At 39.4% G+C, this 23,834-nt stretch overlaps 2 protein-coding genes across 3 annotated transcripts in view; one reads left to right on the plus strand and one right to left on the minus strand.

Annotated features, from left to right (window-relative positions):
• Window positions 1–3,486, minus strand: part of ORC1 (origin recognition complex subunit 1) — a 31,547-nt gene extending 28,061 nt beyond the window's left edge. For both annotated transcript variants that reach the window (XM_082615904.1, XM_082615905.1), the window contains exon 1: window positions 3,318–3,486. The gene's annotated coding sequence lies outside the window, so the exon portion shown is untranslated. The remainder of the gene's footprint in view (window positions 1–3,317) is intronic.
• A 185-nt stretch (window positions 3,487–3,671) lies between these two features.
• On the plus strand, window positions 3,672–23,241 carry PRPF38A (pre-mRNA processing factor 38A). The gene is made up of 10 exons (XM_082614588.1): window positions 3,672–3,941; window positions 8,499–8,658; window positions 10,216–10,337; window positions 11,944–12,029; window positions 18,817–18,927; window positions 21,029–21,141; window positions 21,781–21,807; window positions 21,917–22,014; window positions 22,445–22,493; window positions 23,070–23,241. The coding sequence occupies exons 1-10, from the start codon at window positions 3,812–3,814 to the stop codon at window positions 23,110–23,112; spliced, it is 939 nt and encodes a 312-aa protein (XP_082470714.1). The 5' UTR covers window positions 3,672–3,811; the 3' UTR covers window positions 23,113–23,241.
• The last annotated feature ends 593 nt before the right edge of the window (window positions 23,242–23,834 follow it).

A 23,834-nucleotide genomic window follows, 5' to 3' on the forward strand; every position in this document is an offset into this window, starting at 1 on the left:
TCGCACTTTTTCAAACTAAAAGCTGGCATACAGAAGGACTATCTCCATACTTCTAAGGTACTCATGTATACCTAAGGTCATCAAATCCATGCTTTCAACACCTTTAAATAGAAACCGTATTTTAGTTACTAAAGCAGGCACCCTCTTTCAAAAACTAAGCCAAGATAAAATTTAACAGTCCTTTTCTAGATCATGAGCTGTGTTCACTGAGACCAGTATAAGCATATATGCGTGCAAAGGTGGATGATTTACCAAAGGGTGAGCAGGCAGGGGTATTGGAAGGCTCTCTAGGCCTGGACCACATAACCTGCCTCAACTCAGCCTGTCACTATGCTCCAGGCCTGCTTTTCCAAACCTCAAACAGACCAAGGTTGTTAGTGCCCTCAGACTTACACAGTTGCTGTTCTCTCTTCCTGAATATCTTTGCAGAGATGGCTCAGGTCTCAGCTCCAGTGAAACTTCCTCAGATAGGTCTTCACTGATACCCAATGGAAAGTTACTTGCCACCCCCTTATACTGCCTAGGGCCATGTTCTATTGCACCAACCTATTATCAAAGCCATAAACATTATATTACTTTCTTATTTGTTGTACTTCCTATATCAGAATGTTAAATTCCAAAAGAGCAGGGATCTTGGGACCTTGTCTGTCTTGTTCATAACTGCGTCCCCAGGGCCTAGGTTAGGACTTCGCACATAATAGCTGAACAAATGAATGAATGAATGAACTGGGTTTTTTTGTTTTTTGTTTTCTAAATTTTTTGGTCGTGCCAAGCGGCATGTGGGATTTTAGTTCCCCAACCAGGGGATCAAACCCACACCCCTTGCATTGGAAGCATGAAGTCTTAACCACTGGACCGCCAGGGACGTCCTGAATGAACTGTTTGTAAAAAATCATTAGGACAATACCAAGTGTGGTAAGGATATAGAGCAGCCAAAACTCTCATACACTGCTGGAGGGCATGTAAATTGGTAAAACCACTTTGGAAATTTGGCAGTATATACTAAAGCTGAACATATGCATATCCTATGACCCAGTAATTCCAACAGAATATATCCAACAGAAAAATGCACACATGTGGGGAAAATCTCACAAAATAACAATGAGCTAAGGAAATCAGACACCAAAAGGATACATACTATACTGATTCCATTTACACAAAGGTCAAAAACAGGTAAAAGTAACCTATGGTGTTAGAAGTCAGAATAGAAGGAAACCTTGGTGACTGAAAGGAAGCACAGTGGGGGAGTGGAGTGCTTCTGGGATGCTGGTCATGTCGTTTCTTGATCTGGATGCTGGTTACACAGGTATTTTCTCTTCAAGAAAACTCATTGAGCTGTATATGACTTGTGCATTTTCTATATGCAGGTTGTTTTCCATGAAAAGTTCAAAAAATTAATCAGGAGTCCTTCTGAAGAGGCAGCATAAGGAAATCATAGTATATATCAGGCCTCTTTGCACTGTTACGCCACTTTCCTACCCTCGACCCAGCACTGCATCTCATCTACCATAAGCAAAGAGGTTCCCCAACAGCGGTGATGAATGGAGTGGAAAGGCAGGCCAGACTTGGCCTAGCAAAGGCTTTGGCTTCTAGGAGATACCCACTACAGGCTCTTAATGTTGCAGATACCAGGAATCTGGAACATGCACACTACCCAGTCCAGAAGCCACACCCAAGGAAAACAGATAAGGGAGTTGCAGTAAAAATAATGATAGCAGATATTTACTGATCCAATAAGACAGAGGTAGAACCAAAACTCTTGATACGTTTATCTCATTTAATCCTCACAATAATCCTAGAACAATGCTAGTCCACACTAAGTGCAAGGTAGGCACTTAGTAATAAATATTTGCTGAATAAAAGGTAGATGCTATTAGCACTTCAAGATGGTAAGTTGTCCCAGTGTTATACAGGATAGCACACGCTTAATTCAAACCCCAGAGCAGCTGGATTCCAATGACTGTGCTCTTAAGCACTTACCTTAGAACACCTTGTGTGAAAGTAGATAATGTTAATACATGTCTAAGACAGCTTGCTTCTGGTATGCTTATTACAATAAGCCAGGCTTCCCAGCCGCTGACTGAAAGGTCAAATGGGCCTCAATTTCCTTACCCACAAAATGGGAATATTGGATTGGTGGAAAAGTTCATTCGGGAACTGCCATAAGATGTTACGGAAAACCCAAACGAACTTTTTGGCCAAACGAATAGAAACTTTCTTTTATTCAACCAATATTTATTTATTAATCATCCATTCTGTGCCAGGCACTATTCTAGAATTGCTGAGGATTAAGTGAGAAAATGCAAAATGGTCAATTCACTTCCCCAGTCCCTTGCATTTATGTGTAAGGGACAGTGATCCTTTTTTTAAAAAAATAATTTGATGAATGTTATGAAACACATACGATTCATACAAAATTTTGCATTTAATTTCAGGGAATTCATAAACCTTCTCAAGTCCATATATTGCCCTTTGTTACATTAAAAACTGTTGCAGAGGGAATTGATAAACATGATCTCACACCAGAAACCTCCAATGGCATTCACAACCACCCAGTACAGCAGGGAAGAGGGTACCACTTTTATAGATAACTAAAATCGAAAACTGCCATATCCGATCATTGCAATTTGCAGATAGTCCAAGATAAGAATCTCGCATCTCATTGCCTCTAAGTCCAGTGCTTTTTCCAACTGTCAAAATAGAAGGCCCTTTTATCCCGGAGTTAGACTAGAGAAAGTAAAAGAGGTGCCATTACACCTCCTCCCGGAAAGAAGGTGGATGAGAGCCCAGCAGTTAAGAGCAGCTCTTCTGGGGAAAAAAAGACCTGGGTTGGAGCTCAGGCCGCTTAGTCACAAAAAGGGACTTAGACAAGTCTCTTTCTCTCTGGGAGCAACTGCTACATCCGTAAAATCGGGTAATAACTTCTGCTGCTCCGCCTTCCCTGTGGTGCTTGCTACATACACTACACTGAAATGAAGAAAAGATGCGACTGCTTCACAAGGGCCATGCAGACGGAAGGTTCACATGGTTCAGATCATTACTGAGAGTCTCAGGGCGCTGAGGACAGGAGTGTTCACGCTTTTCTGTTGTTGGCTTTCGGTTTCCCCGCTACAAGGTCGCAGTCCCCGAGAGAAAAGCTGTTAGAAATCGCAATGTGGAAAGTAAAACGTTCCTAACCGGTTTAGAACGTGCCTGGCACTTAATAGGCGCTTAGTACATATCTGCTGAATGGATAATGGCTGAATGAGTCCACAGAGAACAAATTCCTCAGTCCCGCGGCTCAGATCCCTCTCCAGCCCGTGGGACTCCACACTCACCGGGCGCCGCAGTTTGTTGGAGCTGGGCGCAAGCCCTCCGCTTCCCACCGTCCCCGCTTCAGGAGCTCGTGGAGCTGCAGCAAGTCTACCTGCCCAGGGGCACTCCTCTTACAGCTACCAGCCGCGTACCGGAGCCGAAGCCGGGGCCTCCCTAGGAATGGAAAGAAGGTGGAGAAGAAGAAATTTCCCGCTAACGCCGTAGCCCCGCCCCCAGGGTGTCTCCACGTTCCGTCAGCAGCCAGCCCTTCCGCCCCGCCCATCTAAGGAGGGGACGCAGGACGTACATACGTCAACGGGCAGAGGCCATCATTGATTCGGTATGCTACGCCGTTCGCGCAAGAAAGTGCCCGACTCGAAAACATTTCCGGGTTCAAGATGGTCGCCCAAACTATTTAGTGAGACTTCCTCCATCCTTCTGCATTCCACTCCGGTTTTTTAACCTGGATGTGACGTCCTAAAGGACCCGACGGAAATAGAACGGAAGGCGGTGTAAAATGGCGAACCGTACTGTAAAAGACGCGCACAGCATCCACGGCACCAACCCTCAGTATCTGGTGGAGAAGATCATTCGGACGCGCATTTATGAGTCCAAATACTGGAAAGAGGAGTGCTTTGGCCTTACAGGTGAGCAAGAGCGCGCCGTTCCCCCCGTCCCAACCCCGGTCGTCTTGTGGCCCAGTTCTCCAGACCAGTCCGATAGGACTGGCCCCTGGGGGTGAGACTAGGGGGGAATCATTGACAGTCATTCAGAAAAATCTGAGCGCCTACTCTGTGCCTAGGCTTGTGTTGGGCTTTGGGAACACAGATGGATCTGATAGGACCTCATTCGGAAGGGTGTCACGTTGCGGTTCTTTGAGTCATTCCATGTTTAATAACTTGATGGGTTCCAAACAGTGTTAAGCACAGGGACCGTGAAGGTCTTAAAGGAATGTCAATATGCCTGAAACCAATTCATGATCTTCCTATACTCAAATCTGAACCATTTGCAGTATTTCCACATCCCAGTCCTAATATAAATATATGCTCTTCAGAGAAATATTCCAGGTAGTCTTTGATCTTTGTTGAATTCTGGCTCCTCTTTTGGAGCTGTGTTACCCCAGCGAACCATGGCTTTCTTTACTGTAAAACGAGCATAGTAATACCGAACTCAAAGGTCAAAGCGTTGTTCTAAGGATTAAATGAAATGTATAAAAAGTGTTTGGTATGATAAAAGGAATCCAAATCGGAAAAGAAGTAAAGCTGTCACTGTTTGCAGATGACATGATACTATACATAGAGAATCCTAAAGATGCTACCAGAAAATCAATGAATTTGGTAAAGTAGCAGGATACAAAATTAACATACAGAAATCTCTTGCATTCCTATGCACTAATGATGAAAAATCTAAAAGAGAAATTAAGGAAACACTCCCATTTACCACTGCAACAAAAAGAATAAAATACCTAGGAATAAACCTGCCTAAGGAGACAAAAAGACCTGTATGCAGAAAATTATAAGCCACTGATGAAAGAAATTAAAGATGATACAAACAGATGGAGAGATACACTATGTTCTTGGATTGGAAGAATCAACATTGTGAAAATGACTATACTACCCAAAGCAATGTACAGATTCAATGCAATCCCTATCAAACTACCACTGGCATTTTTCACAGAACTAGAACAAAAAATTTCACAATTTGTATGGAAACACAAAAGACCCCGAATAGCCAAAGCAATCTTGAGAAAGAAAAATGGAGCTGGAGGAATCAGGCTCCCTACTTCAGACTATAGTACAAAGCTACAGTAATCAAGACAGTATGGTACTGGCATAAAAAGAGAAATATAGATCAGTGGAAAGGATAGAAAGCCCAGAGATAAACCCACGCACATATGGTCACCTTTTCTTTGATAAAAGAGGCAAGAATATACAATGGAGAAAAGACTTCCTCTTCAATAAGTGGTGCTGGGAAAACTGGACAGCTATATGTAAAAGAATGAAATTAGAACACTCCCTAACACCATACACAAAAATAAAACTCAAAATGGATTAGAGACCTAAATGTAAGGTCAGACACCATCAAACTCTTAGAGGAAAACATAGGCATAACACTCTATGACATAAATCACAGCAAGATCCTTTTTGACCCACCTCCTAGAGAAATGGAAATAAAAACAAAAATAAATGGTACCTAATGAAACTTAAAAGCCTTTGCACAGCAAAGGAAACCATAAACAAGATGAAAAGAGTGTTTGGTATAGTTACAGCTATATGTTAATAAAAAGCACTCAGTAATCAGTGGTGGTGGTGGTGCTGTTACCATTGTTAACTACTGCTGTGCTCTTACTGCTCTGCCACCACCCTAGCTGTGTGTCCATGGACCAGTCATATTGTTTCTCTGAGTCGCCATTAAATTTTGGAGTCATGTAAGGTTTACTTTGGGGGCTTTTTCTCATCCCATAGTTTCTTCTTGGATGATCTCCGTACCACAGTTACCTCATATATATAGATGCCTTTAAATTTATCTCTGCAGCCCAAATCTTCCCCTGAGATCTAAGTCTCTGATTCCAAGGCATGCCAACTCCATATGTCCAAAAGTGAACTCATGACCTTTTTTCCCCCCAACACTAGGTTATGTTCCCTTGTCATACATTTTCACTGCATTCTGCATCTTCTTTCAACTACTGATCACACTTTCAATATTTTTTTTAATGCTTTCTGCCTTGCCTGACTGTAAACTCCATAAGAGTAGTCATTGTGTCCCTCTTCTTTATCCCTCTACCTGTATCTCTGCTACTTGGCACCTAACTATAAATTGCCAACTGTAATATGGAATGAATTAATATAGAATTTATCCTAAGGGAACTTGGAGAAGTCTGATTTATAAAGTGATTTCCCATTAATAGTACCTAACACTTATTTATTTATTTATTATCTGTGTGTCAGGTAGGTATTAGCATTTGTTTGTATTATCTCATTTGATTCTTACTATAGCCCTTAACTTTGTACCTTTATTATTCAAATTTGAACTGACAGGCTCAAAGAGAGGTGAAATGACTTGCCCTGGTTCACACAGCTAGTGTTTGATTTTTTTTAAAAAAATATTTATTTATTTATTTATTTATTTGGCTGAGCTGGGTCTTAGTTGTGGCATGTGGGATCTTTAGTTGTGGCATGTGGTATCTAGTTCCCTGACCAGGGACTGATCCCGGGCCCCCTGCATTAGGAGTACGGAGTCTTAACCACTGGACCACCAAGGAAGTCCCTAGTGTTTGATTTTTTTTAAATTTTATTTATTTTTTTATACAGCAGGTTCTTATTAGTTATCTATTTTATACATATTAGTGTATGTATGTCAATCTCAATCTCCCAATTCATCACACACCACCACGCCCACCCCACCCACCCCACCCCCCACCCCACCCCTCACCGCTTTCCCCCCTTGGTGTCCATACGTTTGTTCTCTACATCTGTGTCTCTATTTCTGCCTTGCAAATCAGTTCATCTGTACCATTTTTCTAGATTCCACATATATGCGTTAATATGCGATACTTGTTTTTCTCTTTCTGACTTACTTCAGTCTGTATGACAGTCTCTGGGTCCATCCACGTCTCTACAAATGACCCAATTTTGTCCCTTTTTATGGCTGAGTAATACTCCATTGTATATAGGTACCACATCTTCTTTATCCATTTGTTTGTCGATGGGCATTTAGGCTGCTTCCATGACCTGGCTATTGTAAATAGTGCTGCAGTGAACATTGGGGTGCATGTGTCTTTTTGAATTATGGTTTTCTCCGGATATATGCCCAGTAGTGGGATTGCTGGGTCATATGGTAATACTATTTTTAGTTTTTTAAGGAACCTCCATACTGTTCTCCATAGTGGCTGTATCAATTTACATTCCCACCAACAGTGCAAGAGGGTTCCCTTTTCTACACACCCTCTTCAGCATTTGTTTGTAGATTTTCTGATGATGCCCATTCTAACCAGTGTGAGGTGATACCTCATTGTAGTTTTGATTTTCATTTCTCTAATAATTAGTGATGTTGAGCATCTTTTCATGTGCTTCTTGCCCATTTTTATGTCTTCTTTGGAGAAATGTCTGTTTAGGTCTTCTGCCCATTTTTTGATTGTGTTGTTTGTTTTTTTAATATTGAGCTGCATGAGCTGTTGATATATTTTGGAGATTAATCCTTTGTCAGTTGATTCACTTGCAAATATTTTCTCCCATTCTGAGGGTTGTCTTTTCATCTTGTTTATAGTTTCCTTTGCTGTGCAAAAGCTTTTAAGTTTCATTAGGTCCCATTTGTTTATTTTTGTTTTTATTTCCATTACTCTAGGAGGTGGGTCAAAAAAGATCTTCCTGTGATTTATGTCAAAGACTGTTCTTCCTATGTTTTCCTCTAAGAGTTTTATAGTGTCCAGTCTTACATTTAGGTCTTTAATCCATTTTGAGTTTATTTTTATGTATGGTGTTAGGGAGTGTTGTAATTTCATTCTTTTACGTGTAGCTGTCCAGTTTCCCAGCACCACTTATTGAACAGACTGTCTTTTCTCCATTGTATATTTTTGCCTCCTTTTGTCATAGATTAGTTGACCATAGGTGTGTGGGTTTATCTCTGTTCCATTGATCTGTATTTCCCTAGTGTTTGATTTTGACAACAGTATTGGAAGGTTATTATCCCCATTGTCTAGATGAAGTTCGCTCAAGGTTGTGTAGCTATTGAGGAGTTGTTTGTTGTTATTGTTTTGTTTCTTCTAACTCTTAATCTGGCTTTTTTTTTCTCCTAACATGATGCCAAGCACGGACTCTGAAGTTAGACTGCTTGGATTAAAACCCAGGCCCTGCCACTTTCTGGCTTTGGACCTTGAGCAAATCACTTAATCTTTCTTAGCCCTCATTTTCCTAGCTGAAAACAAGGACAGTGCTAGAACTTACCTCCATGGCTTGTTGTGAAGATTAAATGAGATAATATGAAATGCTTAGCAGAGTACCTGTTATATAATAATCTTTCAGTGTATATTGACTGCTGCTATTATTATTATTATTAATTATTATTATTACACTCTCATTCTCCTAATATTAAACTGTTAATTCAAGAGCACCAAATGTTGAACTAGCTTTAACTTCTCTCCACTTCAAACCTGGAAAAGCTTAGTCCTGATGTGTCTGCGATGCCACTCTGTTTTTGTTTTTTAGCTGAACTTGTAGTCGATAAAGCCATGGAGTTAAGATTTGTGGGTGGTGTCTATGGTGGCAACATAAAGCCAACTCCCTTTCTCTGTTTGACCTTGAAGATGCTTCAGATTCAACCCGAGAAGGATATCATTGTAGAGTTTATCAAAAATGAAGATTTCAAGTGAGTGAAATGTTTATTAGCTAATATAAAAACTTCAATTTCATGGTCCAGAATTTGGCTTTAGTTAAGAGGAGTGAAAACAGTGTATCTCATTTCCACAGAGTTCCACTCTAGGATTTTGCTCTTGAGCCTCTTGAGTTTGTGTTTTTCCTGTTTTGATTGCATTGACCTTCTCCTTCACTTTCTCAGTCTTGATGGCTTTTCCCCCCAAAACAGTATTTCACAAACTCACTGAGCATATGTTAAGCAGAAGTGAGTGCCTAATATGTTGGTAGCACTGAATGCTTAAGGATGAAGAAAACAACATAGTGTGGTAAAGAAGAGGGAAACTTTGGTGTTAAATGTAGGTTCATGTCCAGACCCTGTTACTTATTAACTGTGACCTTGGAGAAGTTACTTAATTTTCTAAACTTTACTTTACCTATAAAATGAAACAGTAATAGCAACTCAGGATAGATGTGAGGATTAAGGAAGACAGAACAGTAAATCTCCCAACACAGTGCCTATTGCAGGGTATATGGCCCAGAAATATAAGCTGCTCTTATTATTTTATTATCCATTTTCAAGGAGCTCACAGACAAGTATAGGAGACAAACATAATAATAGATTATTATGTGCCACCCTCTATTCTAAAAAATTTAATATAATAATTTATTTAAACTTCACAAAAACCCTGTAAAATTATTATCCCTATTATATAGGGGAGGAAACTGAGGCAGAGAGAGATTGATTTCCCCAAGGTCAAATGCTGGTAAGTGGCAAAGCTAGTTTCAGAGTCCATATCCTTTGACACTCTATTTTGTTTGTCATATACAGAAACTGTTGAGTTTCAAATGCCTACTCTTTATCCAAGTGGAGATTTGAGTGGGTAGTTGGGATATAGGAGAAAGGGAAAAGAAAGGAATCTTACAAACATTAATGGCTAGAAAACACCTAACTTTTACTAGGCACTTACTGTGTGCTATATGCTATGCTTAGCACCTTACATACATTTTTTACTTAATACACCAAGCCATCAAATTAGGGACTATCAGCTACATTTTATAAGGATTGAGAAAGCAAGTAAATTGCCCAGTGTTACAGAGTTAGTAAATAATGGAATCAGAATTTAAACCCAGATGACTTTGACTTTTTTCCATAACCAGCATTCTGCTTCCTAGCAACAATTTATATATTCATATCTATGTAAATTGGTTGTATTGTTAGTAAATAAATCTTATACTTTCGGTTGTTAAATTTAGTATCTCATTTGATTCTTAAAATAATCCCATGAAGTAAATAGGTTGTATCCTAGTTTTACAGATGATATAATAGACCCTGAAAGTTGCGCAGCATATCCTAAGTAACCACAGCCAGTAAGTGGTAGAATGAGAACTTGAACACAGGTCTCCATATTTTAGCTTTCTACTGCCCCATGCTGCTTCTAAAAATTTAGCTTTCTTATCTGCCAAAGAGAAGAAAGAACTTGTTTATCCACTACTGTCATGAGAAAAGCCAGTTGTAAAACTCAGGAACTTTTTAGGATGGCCTGTTGTTTCACTGTCATCTATCTGTTAGGTATGTCCGCATGTTGGGAGCACTTTACATGAGGTTGACAGGCACTGCAATTGATTGCTACAAGTACTTGGAGCCTCTATACAACGACTATAGAAAAATCAAGAGCCAGAACCGAAATGGAGGTGAGTATGGTGCCAGGTGTCTAGACCTTCATCCCTGAGCCAGTTTTTATTTCACCAGTATCTCTAGTGTCACATTGTCACATACATTGTGAGTGTTGCTCTTAATCCAGATTGTTACTGTCTTCAGTCAGGTCCTCCTTCTCTCGCATGGGGAGTAGCACTCCATTAGACTACTAGCTTCCTTTTGACCTTACCCAGTCTGTCCGTCTGCCTGTCTTTCCAGCTGCATCTCATGTTAATCCTTGCTTTGCATCATGTGCTCCATCCCATAAAGTTCTAGCTCCTGAATGACCTTTGCTGTAAAATCCTTCTCCAGACCTCCCAGACTAGGTTAGTTTTCCATACATTACACCTTCACAGTTCTTTCTACTGGCCTCTCCTGTACGATACTTCACCCTGCAGTATATAGACTGTACTCATACTTATGTAGGAATCCCACTGAAAAATAATAAGTGTATCCAGGAGGGGCAGCTCCATACCTTTTACAAAGAGACACATTTTGTGGTAAAATGGGATTCAGGGAATGCAGTCAGAACTTTTTCTCACTTAGTATCATAACAAAAGATTAGTAGCATTTGCCTTTACCCTCTACATATTACACTAAGGAGTAGAAGTTAAGAATTCGGTATTATTCTTTAAACTTTTATTAACTTATTCATTCATTGAATAAATACATATTAGGTGTCAGTGTTATGGCAGGTACTATGCTATGTACTGAAAATAATATGGTGAACAAGATGGACATGGTCATGGCCATCATGAAATTACTTAGTTATGACTATATTATGTTAAACTAAGATAGGATTTTTAAACCTAGTGACAATTTGGGCCAGATATTTCTTCATTGTGGGGAGCTGTCCAGTGCATTATAGGATGTTTAGCAGCATCCCTGGCTTCTACCCACTAGAGCACCCCATAGTTGCAGGGGGCAACACCACTGAACTGAGAACCAAGAACCACTGAACTAAGGTAATGTTTACCATAGAAATTCTAAAAAGCTATTGCTCCACTTACCATATAAGATACATGATTCTTAAAAATAGCAAATCACTATGTTGTACACCTGGAACTAATATAATGTTGTAAGTCAATTCTACATCAATTTAAAAAAAGTTTGCTGACCCATGCAGGGGGAAAGATACATATTCTAGATTCAGGAACTTAGTGGGTTCACATGAGAAATTGCACTTGAGTTATAAATTTTATTCATGAACATTACCCCATTACAATTCAGGACTCTTTGTGCTTGTTTTTGTGTCTCTCCTGCTAATTGGGACAGCTTCATTCATCCCTTTATCCCCAGCTCCTAGAAGAGGCATGGCACATAAATGGCCTCAATAAAAGAGAGTTGAATGAATGAAGATAGGTGGTGATGACAAGAATATGAAAGGCTGTAGTTTGAGCCCAGGTTTGACAGTCCCTTCAGTGTAACTGCCACACTGCAATAGCTTTATTAGTGAATGTGCAGGCAAAGGGAAGCTGCAGAGAATTCACACTTTCTATACCAAGTACCCTGTTAGATATCTTACATAAAGAGTCTTACACTTCTTTTACTTTTTGGCTATTTAAATTTATTTCCTAGTTACTTGAGCTTATTATTTTTCAGAGTTTGAACTGATGCATGTGGATGAATTTATTGATGAACTATTGCACAGTGAGAGAGTCTGTGATATCATTCTGCCCCGGCTACAGGTAAGAGATAAAGGTCATACACACACAATACACAATACATAATAAAATGTGTAAAGATGTGTAAAGATCTCTTTACACGCATACATAATAAAACACCATGGAGCCCAGAACCTTTTTTTTTAATTGAAGTATAGTTGATGTACAATATTATGTAAATTATAGGTATACAGTATAGTGATTTACAATTTTTAAGGGTTCTACTCCATTTATAGTTATTATAAAATATTGGCTATATTCCCTGCATTGTACAGTATATCATTAGAGTTTATTATATACCTAATAGTTTGTTCCTCTTAATTCCCTCCCCCCTTCCCTCTCCCCTCTGGTAACCACTAGTTTGTTTTCTATATCTGTGAGTCTGCTTCTTTGTTACATTTACTAGTTTGTTGTATTTTTTAGATTCTACATATAAGTGATATCATACAGTATTTGTCTTTCTCTGTCTGATTTATTTCACTTAGAATAATATCCTCCAATACTGTATAGCACAGGGAACTGTGCTCAATACTCTGTAATAACCTAAATGGGAAAAGAATTTGAAAAAGAATAGATATAAGTATATGTATAACTGAACCACTTTACTGTACAGCTGAATCATTTTACTGTATACTGTACTGTACTATACTCCATTATGAAATAAAATTTTTTAAATAAATAATTTTAAAATAATATCTCCCAAGTCCATCCATGTTGCTGCAAATGGCAAAATTCCATTCTTTTTTATGGCCGAGTAGTATTCCATTGTGTATATAGACTACATTTTTTGTTCCAAATATACATATATATTTTTTAATAAAAAATTAATGTAATTATGACAATATACTTTAGGTTTTCTTTTTTAATTTTTATTGGAGTATAGTTGATTTTCAAGGTTATATTAGTTTCAGGTGTACAGTAAAGTGAATCAGTTATACATATATCCACTCTTTTTTAGATTCTTTTCCCATATAGGTCATTACAGAGTATTGACTAGAGTTCCCTGTGCTATACAGTATAGGTCCTTATTAGTTATCTATTTTATATATAATAGTGTGTATATGTCAATCCCAATCTCCCAATTTACCTCTCCCCCCTCTTCCCCCTCTGCTAATCATAAGTTTGTTTTCTACATCTGTGACTCTATTTCTGTTTTGTAAATCAGTTCATTTTTACCATTTTTTTAAGATTCCACATATAAGTGATATCATATATTTGTCTTTCTCTGTCTGACTTCACTCAATATGACAATCTCTAGGTCCATCCATGTTGCTGCAAGTGGCATTATTTTGTTCTTTTTAATGGCCGAGTAATATTCCATTGTATATATGTACCACATCTTCTTTATTCATTCATCTGTTGATGGACACTTAGGTTGCTTCCATGTCTTGGCAATTGTAAATAATACTTCTGTGAACATTGGTGTGCATGTATCTTTTCAAATTAGTGGTTTTGGGTTTTTTTGGGTATTTACCCAGGAGTGGAATTGCTGAGTCATATGGTAGTTCTGTTGTTTTTTTTTTTTTTTGAGAAACCTCCATAATGTTTTCCACAGTGGCCACACCAATTTACATTCCCACCGATACTAAATGAGGGTTCTCTTTTCTCCACATCCTCACCAACATTTGTTATTTGCATTTTTTGTGATGATAGCCATTCTGACAAGTGTGAGGTGATATCTTATTGTGTTTTTTTTAATTTGCATTTCTCTGATGATTAGTGATGTTGAACATCTTTTCATGTGCCTGTTGGCCATCTGCATGTCCCCTTTGGAAAAATACCTGTTTAATTCTTCTGCCCATTTTTTTTAATGGGGTTGTTTGCTTTTTTCTTATGGTCCTCCTAATTAGCAGTCTTCATGTCTATGAGAAAGATAGGAGATTGGGAGTGAGAAGAAAACAAAAAAAGTGATTGAAGGGTAGGGCTTTAAAAGTGAATAACACAAGAAAATTTTGTTCTTTAAAATGTTATATTAAGGAGATTGTAGTAGAATAGGTTTTAAAGCTTTGTGAGCAGTTTTTCAAATTGATCTTCATATAAAAATCTAGGATATGAAACAGATGAAAGGAAGGTCAGGAATGGGAGACTGACCCATCTTAAATATCATCTTTATCGTCTTACCTCCCTTTCCTAGTGAGAAATGATTGTCTGTGAAGCATCTTTCAAGAATGAGTCTTACAGCATATGATTTTAAAAATAATATTGTAAAATACAAACAGAAAACAGATATCGTAGGTAGCCTAAAGAGATAGAGAATGGCCTATAGTGGAGAGTTGAAATTTATCCATGTTGTTGCACGTTTCAATAGTTTTTTATTTCATTTGTTGCTGAATAGTATTCCATTGTATGGATATACCACAATTTGTTTACCCATTCATCTGTTGATGCAGAATTGCAGGGTACAAGGTCAATGTACAAAAATCGGTTGTATTTCTGTACACTAGCTATAAACAACTGGAATTTGAAATTTTGCTAAAAAGATACCGTTTACAACAGCATCAAAAAATTTAAAATAATTAAGGATAATTTTGTCAAAAGATGTGTAAGACTTAAAACTATAAAACATTGCATTACTGATGGAAACGAAAGAAGACTTAAGTAAATGGAGATATATCATGTCCATGGTATATTTTATACCATGACTTAGAATTGTTAAGTTGTCAATTCTCCCAAATTAATCTGTAGATTCAATTCAGTTCCAATCAAAATCCAAATAAAATTTGATATAACTTGACAAACTGATTCTCAAATTTATATGAATATGCAGAGAACCTAGAATATCCAAAACAACTTTGAAAAAGAACAAATTAGGGCTTCCCTGGTGGCGCAGTGGTTGAGAGTCCACCTGCTGATGCAGGGGACACGGGTTCGTGCCCCGGTCCAGGAAGATCCCACATGCTGCGGAGCGGCTGGGCCCATGAGCCGTGGCTGCTGAGCCTGCGCATCCGGAGCCTGTGCTCCGCAACCGGAGGGGCCACAACAGGGAGAGGCCCGTGTACCGCAAAAAAAAAAAAGAACAAATTAGGAGGACAAACACTACCTGATTCCAAGACAGTGTTGTGGTGGCATAAAGCTAGACAAGTAGATAAATGGAACAAAGTAAAGGGACCAGAAATAAGTGTACATATATATGGTCAGTTGGTTTTCTACAGAGATGTTAGGGCAATACAATTGAGAAAGGATAATCTTTTCCACAAATGGTGCTAAAACAGTTGAATAGCCATATGGAAACCAATGAATCTCTACTGTTAGCTCATAAACTTGAAGGGGATAATAGTCTCATAAAAGCTAAGAGTATAACATAAAGAAGAAAAACATAGGTGAAAATCTTAGTGACCTTGGGTTTGACAAATTCCTATAATAAGACATAAAAACATGAATTATTTATTAAAAATTAATAAATTGGCCTTTATAAAAATTAAAAACTTGCCTTTCAAAAGACACTATTACAGGGCTTCCCTGGTGGCGCAGTGGTTGAGAGTCCGCCTGCCGATGCAGGGGACACGGGTTCGTGCCCCAGTCCGGGAAGATCCCACGTGCCGCGGAGCGGCTGGGCCCGTGAGCCATGGCCTGCACCTCCGGAGCCTGTGCTCCGCAACGGGAGAGGCCACAACAGTGAGAGGCCCGCATACCGCAAAAAAAACAAAAGACACTATTATAAAACTAAAAAGGCAGGCCACAGACTGGAAGAATATATTTGCGCAACATATATCCACCAAAGTTCTTGAATCTATACTATATAAAGGACTCTTGAACTGAATAACAACTCAGTGGACAAATGAACAAAGATTCTAACAGACATTTTACCAAAGAAAATATATAGTTGGCCAATAGCACATAAAAAGTTGTTCCATACTGTTAATCATTATGGAAATGCAAATTAAAGGCACAGTAATATACACTACATACCTAGTAGAACGTGTAAAATCAGACCGACCCTATCAGGTGTTGGCGAGGATGTGGAGGAACTGGAAGTCTCCATATCCTATTGGTGACAATATAAAATGGTACAACCTCTTTGGAAAAGTTAGCCAGTTTCTTAAGAAGTTAACCATACAATCCAGCTATTCCACTTCTAGGTATTTACTCGAGAAATGAAAGCACATGTCCACACAAAGACATAAGCACAGATAATCATAACAGTTTTATTTATGATGGCCAGAAACTGGAAACAGCCCAAATGTCCATCAAGTGAATGGATACAACTTGTGATGTGTCCATACATTGGTACTACTCAGCAGCAAAAATGAACTATGGATACACAACAGCATGGATGAATCACAAAGTAATTGTGCTGAGTGAAAAAAGACAAAAAACTGTATGTACTATATAATTCCTTTCTAATAAATGTAAACTATAGTGACAAAAAGAAACAGTGGTTGCCTAGGTGCAGGGTAAGGGAGTGGGGAGGAAAGGGAATGAGAAATCACAAAGGAGCACAAGTAAACTGTTGGGTGGGGTGGATATATCCATTATATTGATATAGTGGCTTACAGTTGTATATAGTACAACTCAACACTCATCAAAATTGTATACTTTAAAAATGTACAGTTTATTGTGTATTGATTATACCTCAAAGAAACTATAAAATGTACTGCAGAAGTCACTGGAATACCTGTAGAGTAAGGGTCTTGTGCTCTTAGTGCTCTACTATTCTCTTATTCTGATGTCTGTGTAAGAATCAGCAGCATTAATGAAAGGGTCGCAGAAACACTGTTTAAGATGGGGGATGGGAGCAAATTCTTAAGTTTTAAGTAACCACAGAAACCCAAACTGGGAGGATCCAGAACTTCAGGTCTCTTTTTTGATCCTACTGCAGCTCAGTAATTCTGAAGCAATTTGCTGTATCCTACCTGCTTTGAGGTGCTCATTTCCTTGCTAGATATAAACTAAAAGGAATAATTTAAAGATCAAAGGTCACATAGTATATGATTCTCTTTATACGGTATATTTAGACTAGGCAAATACATAGAGACAAAGCAGATTCACGGTTACCAGGGGATTCAGGGAAGGGGGAATGAGGAGTGATTACTTAATAGGTATGGGGTGTTTTTCTGGTGTGATGAGAAAGTTTTTAAACTAGTGAGAGGTGGTGATGGAATAGCATACTTTAAAATTGTTAATTATGTATTTTGTGAATTTCACCTCAATAAAAAACAGATCAAAGGGATCTGATAAACTTCAAAGTAGAGAATAGAATGGATTACAGATACATAATAAATGGGTGAGGTAAATTTGCTCGAGGCAGCAAACCAGATGGATAAATGTAGTTGGTAGATGAGTGCTCACACTTAAATGCAATGAACCACTCTTCCTCCACAGTGACTCAGTTACAGAAAATCCTAGAAAATAATCCTGAAAATTATTTCTCCTTTTCCATATTGGCTACTGTAGACTGTGTAGTGAAAAGAATGACATTTCAAATCTGAAAACCTGATTTCAGGGCCCAGTTCTCACATTTATTATCCTTAGCTGCTACTATTATTTTTAGAAATACTGCAAGAAATGGAATACTCTGAAGTGCAGTCAGTTGTAACTAAGGGTTCCAGAGCTCGGTCATCTCTAAGCAAGCATATTGATGCAAATGAGGTAGTCTGCCTGGAGGCTAGAAGGAAAGACCACAAAGCAACCCTCACTGAGGAGAGAGAAATTGAAATATAACTGATATCTGTTATATCACCAAGAGGTGTGTTGTGGTGTGGGCCTCTCTATGTCCTGGATGAAATGACCCTTAAGACCACCTTCTGCTTTGACTTCTGTTCCTATTAAGCAACTCATAGGGCATCAATATAGCTTCTCATGTGCCCTGACATTGGCAAGGAGTTGCTCTGGAATGAATTCTAATTTTGTCAAACACAAATACTGTAAGTTAATACATTGACTTCAGTCACTTCCAAGTCTGGTGAACATTAGGGATTCTAGACGCCCTGTCTGATGCAGTCCTAGATCCCACACTGTGGTGATCCTTTCCAAGGAGCCCTTTTTCAAGGGATTGACTTCACTAAATGGCATCTTTGTCTCATTTCTCCTAATCTTTATAGAATGTTGTTAGTGATGAGTGAGAGCAAAATAGAGAACAAATGTTACTATTTAATTTAGGGCTATCCAATGATCTCTATGTCCTTGGCACAAAAAATGGTAAGGGGTCTTATGACCCAGCCAGTCCATTTGTCAGTTTTAAACTCACCTTTGCCTTTCAGGTCCTTAGTCACTCAGTAAGGACTGCTAAGCCACATCTTAGAAGAAATGGAACCAGGAGATGGATTGTTTATATCCTGAGCCTCGTTCAAAATGCATGACTGTAGACAGCTCCCCTAAATCCTGGGTCTAGTTGAGAGTTGGTGCTACTTCAGAGCAGGACCCAAACCCCCAAACTGGGCTGAGTCTCAGTGGATCTCTTGGGTTAGATTCTGGTCTGAGCCTCTCCTGGCAGAACTACCAGCCAACACAGTCTCAAACTATTGGCCTTTGTATGTGAAGCCCATATTTTTTATTCAAGGCTATACCTATACTGATTGATATTCTAGTGACCTTAGAATATAAGATCACAGGGAATAGAGGCAATATCTGGCATAAGTGATGCTCTCTTCCACTTTGTATTTATATCTTTACAGGGGAACTTAAAAAAAATATAGATTCCAGGTATGCTAAACTCCTTAGGAAAATCTTTAACTGTCTAGGATGTCTTTGAAATGAAATTGCCTCACCTGCTGCACCACAGGTTTTCTGTCACTCCCAGAAGCCCGGTGTTGCAGCTTCAGGACATAGAGGAGATAGCAAGCCCCCCCAACTCTCACTGTGTTCTCTGTAGAAACGCTATGTGCTAGAGGAAGCTGAGCAACTGGAGCCTCGGGTTAGCGCTCTAGAAGAAGACATGGATGACGTGGAGTCCAGCGAAGAGGAGGAAGAAGAGGATGAGAAGGTCAGACACCTGGGAGCTTAAGGGTTGGAGGAGGGAAAGTTACAGGCAATGGGAATGGTTTTTGTTTTCAAACTTTAATTTTTAACTTTCTTCAACCAAAAAATACAATATGTAGTCATTAAGAGTATAGGATTTAGAGATAAATAGACCTTGATCCATATCTCAGCTTTGCTGTTTACTAGCGGTATAATCTTGTGCAAACTACATAATCACCATTTTCTCTTCTATAAAGCAAGGATTATGATACCTTTCTTTTAGGACTGTTGTGAGCATTAAATGAAATTATATACATAAAGCCATTAGCTTTGGAACATAATTGCCTAATAAGTGGTAGCTATTAAAATAAATACTCTGGGGCTTCTCTGGTGGCGCAGTGGTTGAGAGTCCGCCTGCCGATGCAGGGGACACGGGTTCGTGCCCTGGTCCGGGAAGATCCCACATGCCGTGGAGCGGCTAGGCCCGTGAGCCATGGCCGCTGAGCCTGCGCATCCAGAGCCTGTGCTTCGCAATGGGAGAGGCCACAACAGTGAGAGGCCCGCGTACCACAAAAAATAAATAAATAAATAAATAAATACTTTGGACAAAAACAATACTGTTCATAATTGAATGCATACTAAGGAGTAAGCCTAGTTTAGGGGGAAAAAACGCCTACTGCATGATCATGTTCTTTCACTACTTGTTAAAATGCTGAAAAGTTGAAAACAAGCAAGCTGTCAGGGAGCAGTCAGGTAAACTATCATATCAATTCAACAGACTATTAGGCCACCATCAAAAGTATTATGAGAAGTGTATGATAGGGACTTCCCTGGCGGTCCAGTGGTTAAGACTCCACGCATCCACTGCAGGGGGCACGGGTTCGATCCCTGGTCAGGGAACTAAGATCTGGCATAACGTGTGGTGTGGCCGAAAGAAGAAAAAGTATATGATAATGTGGAAATGCTTGTGATAAAGTAAAAAAAAAAAAAAAAAAGGATCTGAAACCTTTGTGATTAAAATTATAAGAATATGTATAGAAAAAGGCTGGGGGAAATATAAGAAATTCTGGCCTATGGATACTGAGACAGTATAGATGGAAGTGTAGCTCTGAGCTAGTAGGCTCCATTTAAGTTAAGTGCTAAAGGAAGCACAATCATTAATGAATTGAAAGCCAGGCAAGGCTGAGGTGCTCTTCTGTGGTGAGAGGACCAAAAGTAGGCATTTTTTTTTTAATGGAAAATTTAATCACATACCAAAGTGGAGAGAATGTGCCTCCATCTACCCATCACCTAGCTTCAACAATGATCAACTCAGCTGTTTTGTTTCCTCCACATCTCTACCCAATTGTCCCCCACCAGTTACCTTGAAGCAGATCACAGCCATCATATATTTCATAATATTTCAGAAAAGACAAGGGCCCCTTTTTTAAGCAAAACTATATACCATCATCACCCCCCAAATGAACAATGATGCCTTAATCTCATTAAATATTCAGTGTTCACATTTCCCCAGCTAGCCTATACTTTTTTTATCCAGTTTTTTTGTTTTTGTTTTGTTTTTTTGCGGTACGCAGGCCTCTCCCTGCTGTGGCCTCTCCCGTTGCGGAGCACAGGCTCCGGACACGCAGGCTCAGCGGCCGAGGCTCACAGGCCCAGCCGCTCCACGGCATGTGGGATCTTCCCGAACGGGGCACGAACCTGCGTCCCCTGCATCGGCAGGCGGATTCTCAACCACTGCACCACCAGGGAAGCCCGGGAAAAATTTTTTTAAGCTTCAAGTACACTATGAGTTTGTACTTAACCTTATCAATCTTACATCTGCATCTCTTTTCTTTCACATTGGAAATCCCATCTTCTTAAGAAGCATACTTACTTACCTCTCACTACTCTTACGCAGTCCCAGAATAATGGTACCAGCACTAAACAATAATGGGATTATTAGAAACATTAAAAAAATTTTATTTGCTTTTTTTTGTCCTTAGGGTTATCCATGTATTCAAACTACTGTTTTATAGTCACTTGGAGGTGGAATTTGGGCCAGGATGGGGAGGAGAGTGTAAACTGTGTTCCTAGATGGCTGCCTATAAGCCTGTGCTCATCACTGACGCATTTTATCTCTTTTCCAGTTGGAAAGAGTGCCGTCACCTGACCACCGCCGGAGAAGCTACCGAGACTTGGACAAGCCCCGGCGCTCTCCCACACTACGCTATCGGAGGAGTAGGAGTCGGTCTCCCAGAAGGTTAAGGCCCTAGTCATTGGCCTCTTCCAGGGAGACTTTAAGCACTGTAGCGTAGAAGTTTAGACTTCATGGAAGGAAAAATGCCAGCCTATGGAGAATGTCTGCTTGTCAATGTATTAGTTGCTACAAAACAACCACTCACAAAACCTCAGTGGCAGACATTTAGTTCACACGTCTGTGGTCAGTGGTTTAAGCTGGGCTTAGATAGGAGGTTTTTTGAGTATAAGCTATGGTCCCTCATCTGGTGCAATCAGTTGTCTTTTGGCTAGTATAGGACAGCCTTAGCTAGGATGACTGGAGCAGCTCATCTCTTCTCTATGTGTGTCACATTCTAGGCTAGGTTAGGCCTGTTCCCATTGCAGTGGCAGAATACAAGAGCAAACAAGCCCAACCATGCAAGTATCTTTCCAGTATCTGTTTGCATCATATGTACAAGTATCCCATTGGCCAAAGCAAGTCACATGGCCAATCCCAGACTTGGCGTTTTAATACCCTCTGACTTGGAGTCAGAGGGTATTAAAGTTACGTGACAAAGGACATGGATAACAGAGTTGGGTGAAGAACTGGGATAATTTTTGCAATTTACGATATCTAGTGCACCTACTAAAGTTCTTCTTTCTCTTTTTTCTTTCTGTATAGGCGGAGTCGGTCTCCCAAAAGAAGGAGGTAGGCCTTTAGTGACTTGTGATGAAGGATAGGGATTTGGGGAGGGGGATGCTGTTGTTGTGTTTATACTGTCAGACAGATATGGGAGTCTGACCAGTTATTTCCACAGCCCCTCCCCTCGCCGAGAAAGGCATCGGAGCAAGAGTCCAAGACGTCATCGCAGCAGGTCCCGAGACAGACGGCATAGATCCCGCTCCAAGTCCCCAGGTATAGCATTTGGGCCTTTTGCTATTAGTTGTCTTAAAGAAATGTAATAGGAGCAATTAGCCTCCTGCAGTACAGTAGTACCTTACTTTATTATTGTCTAGAAAAAAAGGAAGTGGATATAGAATTTGAAAATTAGACTTTACATCTTGACTGTCACTTACCAGCTTTGTTGATAGGAGGATGAGCTTCAGTTTTTTCATCTGAAATTATAGGAGTAAGACTTAACAGATTAGTGGTAAATACCCAATGTGAAATTTTTGAAATTTAGCCATAAAGCCTTGTGAATACATATGAAGTGAGTTCAGTTCTCTGCTACCAACAGTGTCCCTATCATAGGCCAAAAAATATTAAGCCAACGAAAGGAACTGGGAGAAATGACAGTGGAGGAATAGGAGGGTAGAATCTCATTCAACAGCCTTTTCTTCCCCAGGTCATCACCGTAGTCACAGACACAGGAGCCACTCAAAGTCTCCTGAAAGGTATGGATTAACCTCTATTTTGACTTAAGAATTTCACTCTTTATTCAGAAATTAAAGTCCCAATTACAACTAAGGTGGACCTGAAATTTTCTTGTATTGATGGAGATACTCAGGAATTATCCTTAATTACAGGACAAAGTTGGGCTGTTGCCCTGAAAATTACTAGAATTATGTATACTGTGTTTTGTTTTTCCTTTGTAGAATTGCAGCTTTCGATAAAGGCATGAGCTTTAATCTCAGGACACCTGGGGTTCAGTCCCAACTTTTAACACTTAACAGTTGAGTGACATTGGACAAGTCACTTTCATTTGAAAAACTTTTATTAGAAACTTCTATATGCTGTACACTGTTAGGTGCACTCAATCTCTCAGAGGTCATTTCCTCAATGGTAAATTTTGGAGAATAATGCCTAACTCGGTGTTATTCTTAAACATAAAAACACCAAGTATATTTATGAATGTTGGGTATCATCTATGTCCCCATCAGTGTTAGCATATCCCAGTCTTCCTCAAAAGTCCTTGCCCAGGTTCCCAAACAGCTGTTAAATTTAATGATTTGTATGTGTTGCCATTTCAGATCTAAGAAAAGCCACAAGAAGAGCCGGAGAGGGAATGAGTAACGGACTCAGTTTGGTTTTAGTCCAAGTGGCCTTCTGTGGAGATAAAGGCATCTGTCTATGTGGAAGAATGAAGATCTACTCCCCAGGCAGCTATGAGAATATTCTGGATTTTTTTTTTTTTAATGAAAGAGGTGCTGAGTTTTGTATCTTGTTTTGAATCATAATCCACATGTTTGAGAGATAATGCTTCCTAAGGGCTGCTTTTGACCTCTTTGTACAACCAACCTTGTTTGTACTCAAATTTATGAGGGTAGAATGGATTGGAACAGAAGGTATGAAACAAGGGGAGGATGTGGCCACCTGGTGACCCTCTTGTTATTAAATTTGACACACCCATTTCCTGTTTTTCTGCGGTTTAGTTTTGGTTTACACTGTGATTAGAACTGTTCTGAGAATCCTGAAATTTGTGCTGCTGCTTGCTGTACCGTTAAAAAACCAAGTCAGTAAAATATATTAGCTCCAAGTTTTATTTCTAGCAGCAGCAAGTGGTAATAAACATGAAAACTGACTGGTTAGCAGCAGCTTTATAAGAATGAATTCAGTTGTAAGGCTTCTTCTGGATCATTTAACAGTTCCACTGAACGTTCAACAAACAGTAAAACTTAACACTTTTTATATAGCATTCTTCCACAGTGTTTCTTCTTCTTCCCCTCAGCCTTGAATTCCAGATTAAGGTGCTCAGCGCCTTTATACTACTGGCATTGACATTATCAAATCTAGGC

This window comes from Mesoplodon mirus (genome assembly GCF_964341445.2).
Source record: "Mesoplodon mirus genome assembly, chromosome: 3".
Lineage (NCBI taxonomy): Eukaryota > Metazoa > Chordata > Mammalia > Artiodactyla > Ziphiidae > Mesoplodon > Mesoplodon mirus.

Bases quoted from the DNA above. Each gene is read 5' to 3' on its own strand.
- PRPF38A (XM_082614588.1), top strand. From the start codon at position 3,812: ATGGCGAACCGTACTGTAAAAGACGCGCACAGCATCCACGGCACCAAC. The intron at 8,659-10,215 runs GTGAGTGAAATG...TCTATCTGTTAG, and splicing joins ATCAAAAATGAAGATTTCAA to GTATGTCCGCATGTTGGGAG. The intron at 21,808-21,916 runs GTAGGCCTTTAG...TTATTTCCACAG, and splicing joins CGGTCTCCCAAAAGAAGGAG to CCCCTCCCCTCGCCGAGAAA.